The 13306-nt window shown below is 47.1% G+C and overlaps 1 protein-coding gene and 3 non-coding genes across 4 annotated transcripts; all 4 read right to left on the bottom strand.

The window, feature by feature from the left end:
* Positions 1–7696: 7696 nt before the first annotated feature.
* HSPA8 (heat shock protein family A (Hsp70) member 8) lies at positions 7697–12500 on the bottom strand. The gene is made up of 9 exons (NM_001323200.2): positions 12450–12500; positions 11548–11757; positions 11132–11337; positions 10887–11039; positions 10239–10794; positions 9718–9920; positions 9211–9409; positions 8646–8878; positions 7697–8188 (listed from the first exon to the last, which is right to left on the bottom strand). Exons 2-9 carry the CDS (start codon positions 11750–11752, stop codon positions 8003–8005), a joined length of 1941 nt encoding a protein of 646 aa, NP_001310129.1. The 5' UTR covers positions 11753–11757; positions 12450–12500; the 3' UTR covers positions 7697–8002.
* LOC116654384 lies at positions 8464–8560 on the bottom strand. The gene has a single exon (XR_004309622.1). It is a non-coding gene; the product is annotated as a small nucleolar RNA SNORD14 (small nucleolar RNA).
* LOC116654385 lies at positions 9494–9590 on the bottom strand. The gene has a single exon (XR_004309623.1). It is a non-coding gene; the product is annotated as a small nucleolar RNA SNORD14 (small nucleolar RNA).
* LOC116654383 lies at positions 9990–10080 on the bottom strand. Its single transcript, XR_004309621.1, has one exon. It is a non-coding gene; the product is annotated as a small nucleolar RNA SNORD14 (small nucleolar RNA).
* Positions 12501–13306: the final 806 nt, after the last annotated feature.

The following is a 13306-nucleotide window of genomic DNA, read 5'->3' as shown; positions in this document are numbered from 1 at the left end:
CCCAGGCTAAGCAGATATGATGCTAATTGAATTCTTGCTGGCAATTTTTCACCCCTAAGTGAACAAGAAAGAGAGGAATCTTCGAGTCTCATCTGTTTAGCTTGAGAACAGGGAAACGTTTTCAAGCCAGTAAATGAGCAACCTAATCCACAGAGATGCCAGCAGGGAGGGGTTTCTTTCACAACAGCACCACCCCAAAACCCTGCTATGCTGAAAGTGAGCCGTGCCCCTTCACCAACCAGCAGCAGTAGTCAGAGGGCTGGTTATTTTGTTTAAGCTGAAGGAAACTGAGTTGTACTGTGTTTTTTTGCTTGGTTAAAGGCTGCAGATGCCCAGGGAGGGATGCCCAGAGCTTCAGGGGCCAGCTGGTAAGTGGAGCCTTCCCAACCCAAAGGTGAGGGCTCCTCAGTGTTAGTGTGGACTGAAACCTATGGTTAAACCTGCTGGGTGCTGTTGTTTTTTTGGCTAACATCCTTGCCTTTTAATGCTCCTGACACAAAAGGAGTGATTTCTCCACCTCATAGTTATCAATGAGCAATTAAGCCTCTTCTAGTAACTCTATGCTGAGGAGGCCTTTTAAATTAAAATATTTTCTATATGATTTTGTTAGCTGCTAAATGAAGATAGGGAAAAACAGGCTAATTACAGCTACCCTAATTAAGCTCCTACAATAACCCATAATTACACCGTATTTATCACCTTTGTGTCAGACTCCTTAACCTGTTGTGGTTTGTAATCATCATGTCTGCATCGGGGGCTACAAGCTGACATCTCTCTGGCCTGGCCAGATTATTCATTGAAAGTATGGAAACAAACTCTCTATTTGTGAAACTGTAATTAGGGTAATTTATGAGGCTGCCCTATTAGCGGCAAAGCCAGGTTAGGGAGTTGGGCTGGGAGTTAGTCAGCACACAAAGTGACTCTAAATGTACTTTAATAAAGAGACAGTGCAAAATTAACTAACTCCTGAGCAGTGCCAACAAATGGGCTTTGAGGAGGCAGCGTAGGATCAGATACAGCACTGAGGCTGACCCATGTCTGAAGCAGGCACACACAGAGCTCCTCCTGCCTCAGTTTCCCCACCTACCTGGTAGTGCTCTGGGACTGAGGCATTGCTCACAGCAGCCTCTGCTGTCTGCTCTGAGCCCACAGCAACCAACACAGCCCACCCGGAGGGAAGGAAAAGCTCAGCTTACAGCTGCTCCAGGTTTCCTCTTGCATCCCTTCATCCTTGGGCTGGGATTGAGCATCATGGGTCAGGGAGGGCTCACCCAAGAATGCCACAAAGCCATTGGCATCTTCCAAAGGAACTGGATGGGGTGAGCTGGACATGGGCTCAGCATCTCATCTCACAGCAGGGCTGGTGCCACTTTTCCAACCCTTTTGATTACAGCCTGCCCTGCCTCAAAGCACCGTCACCAATGCACACACAGTGTGTGTGTGTGCCCTGCAGCTGATAACCCGACCTTTCAGCTCTTTTGCTGTGACAAGAGAACAGCAAACAGAGAAGCAGCTCCTTATGCACACACTGGCACAGAAGGGATGCGGTGTGCAGGGCAGAGCCGGGCTGGGCTCCCTCTTGTGGCCCTGCAACGAAAGGTACATGTACAGCTCCGGAGTGACTCCACTTCTCACCCCAAGTTCAGCCCCAAGACAGAGCCTTATTCCCTTGGGTGAGACTCCTTTGCTGCCTCAAACTTCCCAGCGAGGTGGGCTGGGATCTCTTCATCCCTTATCCTGACATTTCTCTTCCTCCTGGGTAATTTCTATGCTCTTTCAGCCTTATTTATGTCACCGAGCTGCGGAGACTTCTATAGACGCCAACCAATGCCGCAGTGTTTATGGGTGGTGAAGTTCATCATAAGGAAATGAAACAGCCCCCCAAAACAGAAGGGCATAATCTCTGCACTGAACAACACTGCCATTGTGGAGGTACCCAGAAGAAAAAATGTGTTAAATCTTGTCATTTTGCTGTTGGGAAATAAAGGGCAGCCAGCACTGCCCACGAGGCCATTCAGTGCTGATTTATTGCTTGAGACCACAGAGACAAAATCAAGCCATTCCAACCTTTTAAAAGCTTTCTTGCAACAAACTAAAAATATCCATTGCTGACAGATGCAGGCTGTCAATAAGGAACTTAAGAACTCAGTATGAAGAGTGGAAAGAGTGCAAAGTCTTGATAAACATCTCAAATTGGGTCTTACTCAGTGGGAAACGAGTAGTTTGTCGTGGTAATTGTAAAGGGCATTTTACATCGAATCAATTAAATGAAAATCTTTTAAAGCCTTTTTGAAAAGGGAGACCTTTTAAAGTTAACAGGTGATTTTAATTGGAACCATGGGACTCGCAGCACGGGAGGTGGGTTGGGTCTTTTTGTTGAGCTGCTTCTTTTTGGATGCATTCAATACAGGGAAAAATCGATCCACTTCCATCAGCATTTGAACTCCCAGAGTCTTGCAAGTTGAACTGTGAAGCTAAGCAAGAATTACAGTTTGCTCCTGCTTTGCCAGGGTTTTTTTCTAGCTGTTAAATACGCTTCCATCATCGCTCCTTAATTGTGGAAGATGCAGGAGAATTTCTTACCTTTGGGTAAGTATTTTTAGTCAGAATCACAGCCATTAAGTGCTATAGGAGTAGCATACGTTCTTAGAGAGAACTTACCTTGAGAGGAGGTGTCATACAGACAGACAATCATTAGCAGTGGTTGCAATATTTTGCTGCTAGACTCATTTTCTTTCTGCTTCACAACCACAAAACCTGCCCTGCAAAACTGAATGGGCTCTGAGCCCATGGGAGCAGCAACCTGAGCAAAACCTCCAGCAATGGCATCTAAAGAAGAGGTGAATTCCTCCAGCTCTCTTTGCTCTGCAGTTCACAAGCTTGAGCTCTACCTGCCCTGCAAAACTCCAGGTGCCACAGATGAAGAATCGATCCTTTGGTGGAGTCAGGGAAGCAATCACATCAACCTGTGGGTCCTTCTCCTCACATGTTTTCTGGGAGCTTCAGCCTCAAAGTGCAGCTCCCAAAAATCCAAGGGAAACATCCCATATAACTGATGGGATCAGGGTGAAGCTTTTAGGTGGGGGACAGCATGAAAACTCATATCTAACAAAACCAACCCAGAATCTGTTGGCATTTCTTCTTGCTGGATCTGAGCAGCTACTGCCCATTAATTTGAGCACATCTGTTGGGGAACCAGCACTACAAGGACAGAAAGCAGCTGGGGGGACCTGGCATAGAAAGCTTACAGCTCTGCTGGCCCAAGGACACCAAAGAGAAGGTGTTTGCTCCCAGCTCTGGTGAGAAGGGATGTGTCAGAGGAGAACTGAGATGCTGGCGCTGGGAATACATGGAAGGGCAGAGCAAATGCAGCTTGGGGTGATTTATTGGGCTATTGGCAAGGAAAATAGTGTCCCTTAAAGCAACCCTGGGGTTACACGGCAGTGTTACCCCTAACAAGAAGAGAGCAGTCCCTAAATGAAGCCTGGCTGATGGGGGCACCCTGAGATCCTCCCTCCCTGAGCTTAGGATGAAGAAGAGGCAAAACAGGGCTGAAGAAATCAGGCATCACCATGACTTTAATTTTCAGAAACACTCAGACACTTAACAACACCTCCTGCCTCTTTGTCCCCAAATAAACTCCTCTAGCAGCAAGCAGGGAAACTGAGGCAGAGCCAACAAACAGCCTCACGGTGGGGAGAAGCCCCCCCAGCATCACATCCCCTCTTCCTCTGTGGAATTGCTGTGCTGCTGCCTGGTGTTGTGTGATTACTGTGCTGGGTGTGAAGTTACAGAGCGGGGACCCAATCGCCAGCTCGGCTGCGGTGCTGCTCCAGTCCTATCTGCAGGGGTGAGCGTTCTGTATTTTCCTTCATGCCTGCAACAATCTCGACAAATAGGCTTTTAAATTAAGCAGTGATTTGGAATATAAGTGAGTGCATTTAAGCTGCTAAGAGACGGAAAGATCCTAATGGCTGAAATATTTGTCATATCACAAATAAACTGGCTGTATCGGGAGCTACTAATATAACTAATTTTTACCAAATCCTTCACTGCTCTGTGATAGAAAATGAGGTCAGCGTAGGTTGAGGCAACACAAAATGAGCAGCTGCCAGAAGGCAGCACAGAATACTGATAAAGGACTCTGCAGGAACTGTGTCTGCTGCCCACAGAAAAAAAGGAATCTGTTTGTTCAAATGAAGGCATAGCTTTTCCAGAGGTTTTAATGATAGGATGCCAACAAACACAGGCTCTCAATGGATCTGGAATACAAATGCATACCAAGAGCCTCCACACCTCCCTGTCCCCATAGAGCAACTTTCCCTTGGCCTTTCCATGCTTTAACCATGAGGGGTGGGCGAATGCTGAGGGCGTTTGGGTGTGAGAGGACAGGGCTGTGCCTGGAGCATTAATGGGAGCTGCCTGTTTTCATGGTGCCCTGCAGCCCTGATACAACAGCCTGAGCTGCTTCCAGTTCCTTCCAGCACAGATACCTGAGGATATCACAGCCAGGAATGGGTTGAGTTTGTCCTATGGTGATGTTAAGGCTGCCTCAAGTGCTTGGGAACAAGTGGGATGCAGCTACATTCCAGTTACATGAGGAAAACAACATCATTGTACTCACTCTTATTAAAAGAATGCTTGGGAAGGGGAACGTTCTCCTTTTACAGCCAGGAGCTTTGATAAACAGGAGGATTTTGGTTCCCAGAATCAACACAAACCTGAAACGAGTTCCATTCAAGCAAAGGGGAAACTGAGGCACAATTCATCCCCTACTAAGAAGGAGAGTGAGGGTGCCCATGCCTTTCCCCATCAGCAGCACTCTACCATGGCACAGTCAGCTCATAGATGGGTCCAAGCTGTGATTTGGGGTGATGCTCCTGGCTCGCTCAGTGCAGCCCCACACTCAGCCCCATCTGCCTGGGTTGTGCAGCAGCCACTGAGCGCGGCTCTCCTGGGATCGATAGCCAAGAGGCTCGGCAGGGCAATGGGGACCACTTGGGAGCATCAGACAATTTAGGAAAAATAAGATCAACATAGATTAACAATAAAACTTAAAGCACGCGGCACTCGCCAAATGGAACGGTAGAAGGGTTCATATTTGATAACCATTAAATGGTTTAATGAAATAATTATAACTCAGACTCCTGAGCCCAGCCACAATCGATACCTATGAGCTCTAAGCAACAGCATGACCCAAGTTCTGCCATTTTCACAGTGCTCCCCAGCAGGCAGAGCGTGCGACTATAAATGCGATTGACGGTAAAGTTGCATTAAAACACCCCCATCAAGGGCAATAATAGATTAAAGGCTACAGAGGCACCGCAGTTGGCTGGTCAATACGCTTTATTTTCTGCATCACCCCCAATTTTGCCACCCTCCCGTATACTATTAGTGGGAGTCGATTTGCTGTCAATGGCCAGCACTGGCAAGAGATGCATTAATGCAGGCTCACAAAAGAAGTGTGCATGGCATTATCACTTCACTCGCTTTCAAATTACAGCCTAATGCTGTCTCCAGGCAGCTTGTGACACGTTAACACTATGTGCTATTTGTTGGTATATATACGGGCTAAATATCTCATAGCTGAAGGTTTCATCCGAGATATTTGATGACAGAAATAAACAATTGCCCGGTGGGAAACGGTTCTGAATAATAGAATTAGGTGTTGTTGGAAAGTCAATGGGAAAGGGATGGGGATGGTGAGGTGGGATAGTGGAGGAAGAGCAGAGAAAGTGCATGGGGAGGAGGAAAGCTGCCAGGAAGGCTGATGGGTGCCCACTTTCTATTAACTAAAGGCAGTGTTATTAATATATCCAGTGAAGGGGCAGATATTACCAATCTGATTTGCCTGTACTTTGCTCCAGATCCCAGGCTGGGTGCTCTGCTGTTGCTTTCAAGAGTTAAAATCCTCACATATAAAGGAGATTTTTCAGTTGAAATACAGTAATGCACTCATTGCTTGTCCTACTAAACATCCACAGCACTAGACACCTAAACAGACACCTTAGCACTTTGAGAAGGAGCAGAGATTTCAATTACTGGCAAGTTTAAAGTTTCTTAAAGCATTTGAGAGCTCTGCATACCTTTAGGAGAGCTCTTTCTTCAGCATTTCAGTTCCAGGCAGACAGGCTTAGCACTGGGATACTGCTCCAGCAGGGCTATGGTGCTGAAGGCACAACAAGTGGCCATTCCTTTACAGCATTAAAGCAAAATGCTCTGGTTTGATACAGACCGTCATGGGTGTAATGCAACCTCACAGCATTAGGAGACAGACTGGGTGTGTGCTGCTGTAAAGAGGTGCTGGTTTGACTCACCCACCATTTCAAAACAGGTGCAAAGATAAAAACCTTCCCCAAACCAATTCCATTTAGCCTCTGTTACTGTTGTGTGCTCTTAATAGGGTACAGATGCCTTAAAGAGATGCTGCTGAGGCCTCTTAAATAAACACACTTTTGGGGATTTGGTTTTAAATACTGGAAAAGGAGGGATTTTCAGAGATTACACAGGCAGATACTGGCCCCTGGTGGCAGGAGCTCAGCAGGACACTGGGGGTGGGCAGGCTGCAGTCTCCCTCACAACTGATCTGTGTTGGGGCCTCTAACAGGGCTATCAGCCTCCTTCACAGCATGTCCCTAATGAAAACCTTAATTTGAACCTGAAGTGCATGTAAGACTGCACTGAAGGGTACAGCCCTGAACACTGCAGTTCAAACATAAGGGTGTATAGCACATCTACAGCCTGTAAGTAGGTAACATGCCTTCCTATCACAGCATCTATGTCACCCTTACCCCACTGATCTGACTCATTAGGCAGCACAAAGCCACCTCCTACAGCCTTGGGCACAAGATGGGGCACTACAGCTCTATGGGCAGCAGTGCCTGGGCCTCACCACCTTCTGACTAAGAACTTCCATCTCACCTCTTCTAGTTTAAACCCCTTCACCTTGTCCTGTTGCTATCAGATGCATTGAGTCAGCCCATTTCCTGCTCACAAACTCCCTTCAAGCACTGTAAGATTATGATGTGATCTCCTCAGCCTTCCCCAAGCCTAACAAGCACAGCTCCCTCATTTCTTTATCATGGAGGCTCTAGATCTGCTCCATACCTGCCTCATGGTGGGGGATCAAGGCTGGAGGTACCCAAGGCCAGATTAGATAAAGCTTTAGGCAATCTGGATCTACTGATTTCCATCCCTGGGTGCCACCTATCTGGTAATGCTGTGCCAATGCCTTACTGCCCTGTTGCAGTAATAAAACCACACCTTTCTCTTTAAATCCCATCTTATTGTTCCAAACTTCCTCTCATCCCATCACAACAGACGACGCTGTTGTCTGTTACTTTAATCCCCTTTAGATACTGAACAGCTGCCATCAGGCACCAATGAACCTGTGCATATATACAAGCTTTGCTTTTGGAGGAACCAAGTGACGTCCTACAGCCTTTGAAGCTGTAAGTTTAGCTTGTGTTTAGCAGCAGATACTCACATGGCAGATCAACTTACCCTCCATCATTATTGAATCTGTCATTTACTGTGCAAACAGAAAGCAGTTTCTCTTCAGAAAGCTGACTGACCTTTGCTATTAGAAGCAGAAGCTACAGCTCAGCTACTACAGGATCACCTTAAGAAACAGGATTTTATGCACTGTTTTAACACAGTCCTTACGTATAAAGAAACCAACAGAGAAACATTGTGATGCCCATTAAATAGTTTTTATTCTTTAAGACATGAATTGCATTTCCACTTGTTTACAGTACTGTAAAGTGCAATGGTATTCACCTCCCCTCCTGTGCACATGTTCAAGTATCTAAAATGCCCAGAAAATTAATTTTATTTATTCATTTTATTTTTTATTTTTATTTTTTTTTTACAGCAGCTCAGTTATGGAGTTTTAATCTGGCAATATACCCAGATGTGCCTACAGGTTTGGGTCCTTCAATCTAACCCCCAGGCAGGGGGTCCTCCAACACTAACTGCTAGTGGAATGCATTGCCCAGCATCTTTAATCCACCTCCTCGATGGTTGGTCCAGAAGAAGCTCCACCAGAGGGAGGAGCTCCACCACCAGGGAAGCCCCCAGGCATTCCTCCAGGCATCCCACCTGCGCTCTGGTACAGCTTGGTGATGATGGGGTTGCACACCTTCTCCAGCTCTTTCTGCTGGTGCTCAAACTCTTCCTTCTCAGCAGTCTGAAAGAGACAAGAGAGCTCAGCATTTGGTGTTGACGCAATTGGACAGACACAGCCTTAACATTATTAGTTGGCACTAGATGGGCTTGGTTTATTTAGCTCACACAGCCTCATTTCTAAGGCTGCACAACAGTTAGGCCTGTTGTAGACTAGGCTGAAAATGCTGTGCTTTGTCTAATAAAGGCAGCTATCTATCAAGGAACTATACAAGGTGACACTTCTGCTCACCAGCCCACAATTAGGAGAGTGAAAAGCTCTGTGCTTGCTAACTGTGGTCGCTCAGACATCCAAGGAAGGTACTTGGACCAACACAAGTCTTTCGACTTCTGGTGGAAACTACGAATGGCTTAGGAATCACTTTCATCACTGCAACCAGTAGCAATCCCTCATTCTGAGCTGGCTTCCAACTTGGAAACAATGCTGGAGATTAACACTGACGCAACACACACCACCATACCTGATTCTTGTCCAGCCAGTTGATGATTTCATTGCATTTGTCCAGGATTTTCTGTTTGTCCTCATCAGAAATCTTGCCCTGGAGCTTCTCATCTTCAACAGTAGCTTTCATGTTGAATGCATAGGACTCCAGGGAGTTCTTAGAAGACACTTTGTCACGCTGCTTCTCATCTTCTGCCTTGTATTTCTCTGCTTCCTGAACCATCCTCTCAATGTCTTCCTTGCTCAGCCGGCCTGCAGAACACACAACACTTCATGTTACAACTTCCTGGTCAATTGCTCTTAGTTGAGTATTAGCAACCTGCTATAGGCATACAGGATTATACCCTTTATCTAAATTAACTGGGATATGAATACAGGACTAATGATTACCAAGTGCCTTTATCTTAAATGACTTCATAGGCTTGATAAGCCTAAGAATTGCTCCACTAAAAGCCAAGGCTCACATCTGTAATCAGAGGACATTATTACCCAGCCTTGGTAAAGCTAAAGAACTAAGTTGGACACTCCAGTTTCCTGAAGGGACATTGCCAAGTGTCCCACCCTTAGAAACACATTGTGTTTACCTTTGTCGTTTGTTATCGTGATCTTGTTCTCCTTGCCAGTGCTCTTATCCACAGCAGACACATTCAGGATGCCATTGGCATCAATATCAAAGGTTACTTCAATCTGAGGTACACCTCTGGGAGCAGGGGGAATACCAGTCAGCTCAAACTTGCCCAGCAAGTTGTTGTCCTTAGTCATGGCACGTTCTCCTTCATATACCTACAATAGAAGCAGGGAACAAATGATCAGCCTTGACTATGTACAGTTATAATGGACTACTACTATTACACTAAAGTGCTTTGGTCGCTCAGACATCCAAGGAAGGTACTTGGACCAACACAAGTCTTTCGACTTCTGGTGGAAACTACGAATGGCTTTGGAATCACTTTCATCACTGCAACCAGATATTCACTAATGCTAATTGCTAAAAGGTCTCCTGCTTAAAACTTACATCAGGAACCAATCACAGATTGCACAATGTGTTACGTGAAATGCCCTATCACATCAATCAAGTGCTGCACACCTACCTGAATGAGCACACCAGGCTGGTTGTCAGAGTAAGTAGTGAACGTCTGAGTCTGCTTGGTGGGAATGGTGGTATTGCGCTTGATCAGGACTGTCATGACACCTCCAGCAGTCTCAATACCCAGAGACAGAGGAGTCACATCCAACAGCAGCAGATCCTGGACGTTCTCAGACTTGTCTCCAGACAGAATTGCAGCCTGAACAGCTGTGGAACAAGAACACAACATTAAGAACCTTGTACCAGATGGAGCATGTGCTATAACTGCCCCACAACTCGCTCAGACATCCAAGGAAGGTTTTGGCCATCATTAGTAGACTTCTGGTGGAAACTACGAATGGCTTTGGAATCTGATTCATCATTGCAAGTCCAAATTCTGTTACTTTGAAAAGCACTGCCAACCCAGGAGGGAGAAACCAAAGCAGTACTAGGGCAGGTCTGAAGCCAGCTCAGACAGCACCCTGCTCACTAAGAAACCCACCCCATTATAGTATAGAGAACACACATTCTATCAGCTGTAATTACCTGCACCATAAGCCACGGCTTCATCAGGATTGATGCTCTTGTTCAACTCTTTGCCATTGAAGAAGTCTTGCAGCAGTTTCTGAATCTTTGGGATGCGGGTAGAACCCCCAACCAGCACAATGTCGTGGATCTGTGACTTGTCCAGCTTGGCATCCCTCAGGGCCTTCTCCACAGGATCAAGGGTGCCACGGAACAGGTCAGCATTCAGCTCTTCAAAGCGAGCTCTCGTGATGGATGTGTAGAAGTCAATACCCTCATAGAGAGAATCGATTTCAATACTGGCTTGTGTGCTCGACGACAGGGTACGCTTTGCACGTTCACATGCAGTACGGAGGCGACGAACTGCTCTCTTGTTCTCACTGATGTCTTTCTTGTGCTTGCGTTTGAATTCAGCAATGAAGTGGTTGACCATGCGGTTGTCAAAATCTTCTCCACCCAAGTGAGTATCACCTGCAGTGGATTTCACCTCAAAGATGCCATCTTCAATAGTCAGAATTGACACATCAAAGGTGCCACCTCCAAGGTCGAAAATAAGAACGTTCCTTTCAGCACCAACCTGCAAAGAAACATTGATTTTCCTAATGCAGTTCTGTTTAACTTGGCAGATTTACTAGTTCCACATCAGACAGTTGGCACTGTTTAACATACCTTCTTATCCAGACCATAGGCTATAGCAGCAGCTGTTGGCTCATTGATGATTCGCAGTACATTAAGCCCTGCAATGGTTCCAGCATCTTTTGTGGCCTGGCGCTGGGAGTCATTAAAATAGGCTGGTACAGTGACTACAGCATTAGTTACAGTCTGCAAAAAAGCAAAGAAAAGGATTAAGTTATAGATATCAGATAAATTAATGGCCTATAGCTATTTATTACACTTTAAGATCAGGGCTGTACCTTCCCAAGATATGCTTCTGCAATTTCCTTCATTTTGGTTAGGACCATGGAAGAAATTTCTTCTGGGTAGAAGCTCTTTGTCTCTCCTTTGTATTCCACCTGGACTTTTGGCCTGCCAGCATCATTCACCACAGTGAAAGGCCAGTGCTTCATATCAGACTGGACAACAGAATCATCAAATCTACGCCCAATCAACCGTTTTGCATCTAGAAAACAAAAATAGATCATGAAAAATCATGTTAATCACAGCACAAATACCCAATTGCATTCTGAGATATCATCATTTGGAGATACATATGCTTCTGTCACAAAGCAGACACAACTAAGCAGTATTTAGCAGCCAATCCCAAGCAGTATTTGGGTAGCCAAGCCCAAATCCTACACACACTAATAGTTAAGCCCTGCAGCCTTCTTACCGAAGACTGTATTGGTGGGATTCATTGCAACTTGGTTCTTGGCAGCGTCACCAATCAACCTCTCTGTATCTGTGAAAGCGACGTAGCTTGGCGTGGTCCTGTTCCCCTGGTCATTGGCGATGATTTCCACCTTCCCATGTTGGAACACACCAACACAGGAATAGGTGGTTCCGAGATCGATACCAACAGCTGGTCCCTTCGACATTTTGTCTGGAAAAAACAATGAAATTGATGCGTTATTTCAGCTGTTCGTTGTAATAATCGAGTAAATAGGAGGTCTTGAGTAAAATGGAGCGGATCTATCTCGCTGCTATGCCCTGCTACACCACTAGTCGCTCCCCATTGCACAGCCCCAATGAATAGCGACTGCCGGCGCACAGCCGCCATGTTGCTCAGCGCCACGTGGCCGCGGACTCCATTTCCCAGCATGCCCCGCCGCGGTTACGGCCGCCATCTTGGCCGCGGGGTAACGGCTCCCGCCGCCCCTGATGGGCCGAGCTTGGCAGGAGCGGGGCCTGGCACAGCACCAAGCGGCTTTATAACGGCATAGCGCACACGGACAGCCCCCCCACACATCTCTATGGGACTACGGCCCTCACATACCCAATTCCCATCGGCCCACCCCCATAGAACAGCCCTTTAACCCCCTGCCGCTTTCTTAGCTGCCTGAGGAGCGCAGGAATCAATAGAGCTGACCGCAGCCGCCATTATGTGCAATGGGGAACAGCGAGCAGCCAACGGGCGGCATGTGGAGAGCCGTTAGCCCCCAAGGCCCACTGAAGGCAGCCAATAACGCTATAATAACCCCCTATTCAGCTCCCCAACCCCCTCACCCTTCCCCATCCGCTCTCCCTATGTATCCACTGCTCGATCCCCCCCACACATACAGCAGGCCCCGTTACCTGAGCGGCGCGATCAGCGGTTACCACACACAACAGAGCTGCTCGCCGGCGGTGTGCTGCTGAATGAGAGCGCTCCGCTCCCGCCCCGCCGCCTTTATATACCCCTACAGAACCTTCCAGAAGGACCCGCCCCTTTTCTCAGCTCCAACCAATCCGCTCGCTCCTTCCTCAGCCATTCCAGCCAATAGCAGCCCACCGGAACACGCTACGCAAATGACGTAGAGGAATAGGGGGCGGTGCCGGCCGGCCGGTATTCTCGAACCTTCATGCGCTTTCCCCTACGTTCCCCCCCCCCCAACTCCCTAACCGCAACGGAAGGGGGCGGGACTTCGTGCGGGCGGGAACCAATCAGAGCCTTCGAGAGAGATGATGGGCAGCAGGAGTGGGAGGGGCAGAGAAGGCAAAATGGCGGCGGAAAGCTGGGGGGGGGTCGTGGCCTTCAAGCATGGAAGGCGGGGTTTGAGAGAAAGCAGCCTCAATCTTGCTGTAGTGCTTCAGTAGGAGCTAAGAATAGCCCTGCTGGCATTTGGGAGTGGGTTAGAAATGAAATGCTGTGAGCACACTTGGCTGAAATAGCCTATTTACACTGCAGTGCAAAAATGAAAGGCCTAATAGATTGGTTCAAGATAACTCCGGGTTCTTGATAGTGAACAAAAGGAGCCCATTGCACAACTGCTCTTCATCAGGGTTTGGGATGACATCAGGGTTTGGGATGGCCCCATCATCACATAGGACACACCTATATGAGCCCACTGCTGTCATGGTGCTTTAAATACTGCCTTATGTTGCAACTCACAGGTTTCTGTAGAGAAAATTGCTGATGTTGTGTGATTTCTTTGCAAAATAACCCCCCAGGG

This window comes from Coturnix japonica, chromosome 24 (assembly GCF_001577835.2).
Source record: "Coturnix japonica isolate 7356 chromosome 24, Coturnix japonica 2.1, whole genome shotgun sequence".
Lineage (NCBI taxonomy): Eukaryota > Metazoa > Chordata > Aves > Galliformes > Phasianidae > Coturnix > Coturnix japonica.
This window is presented reverse-complemented; position numbering and strand designations above follow the sequence as displayed.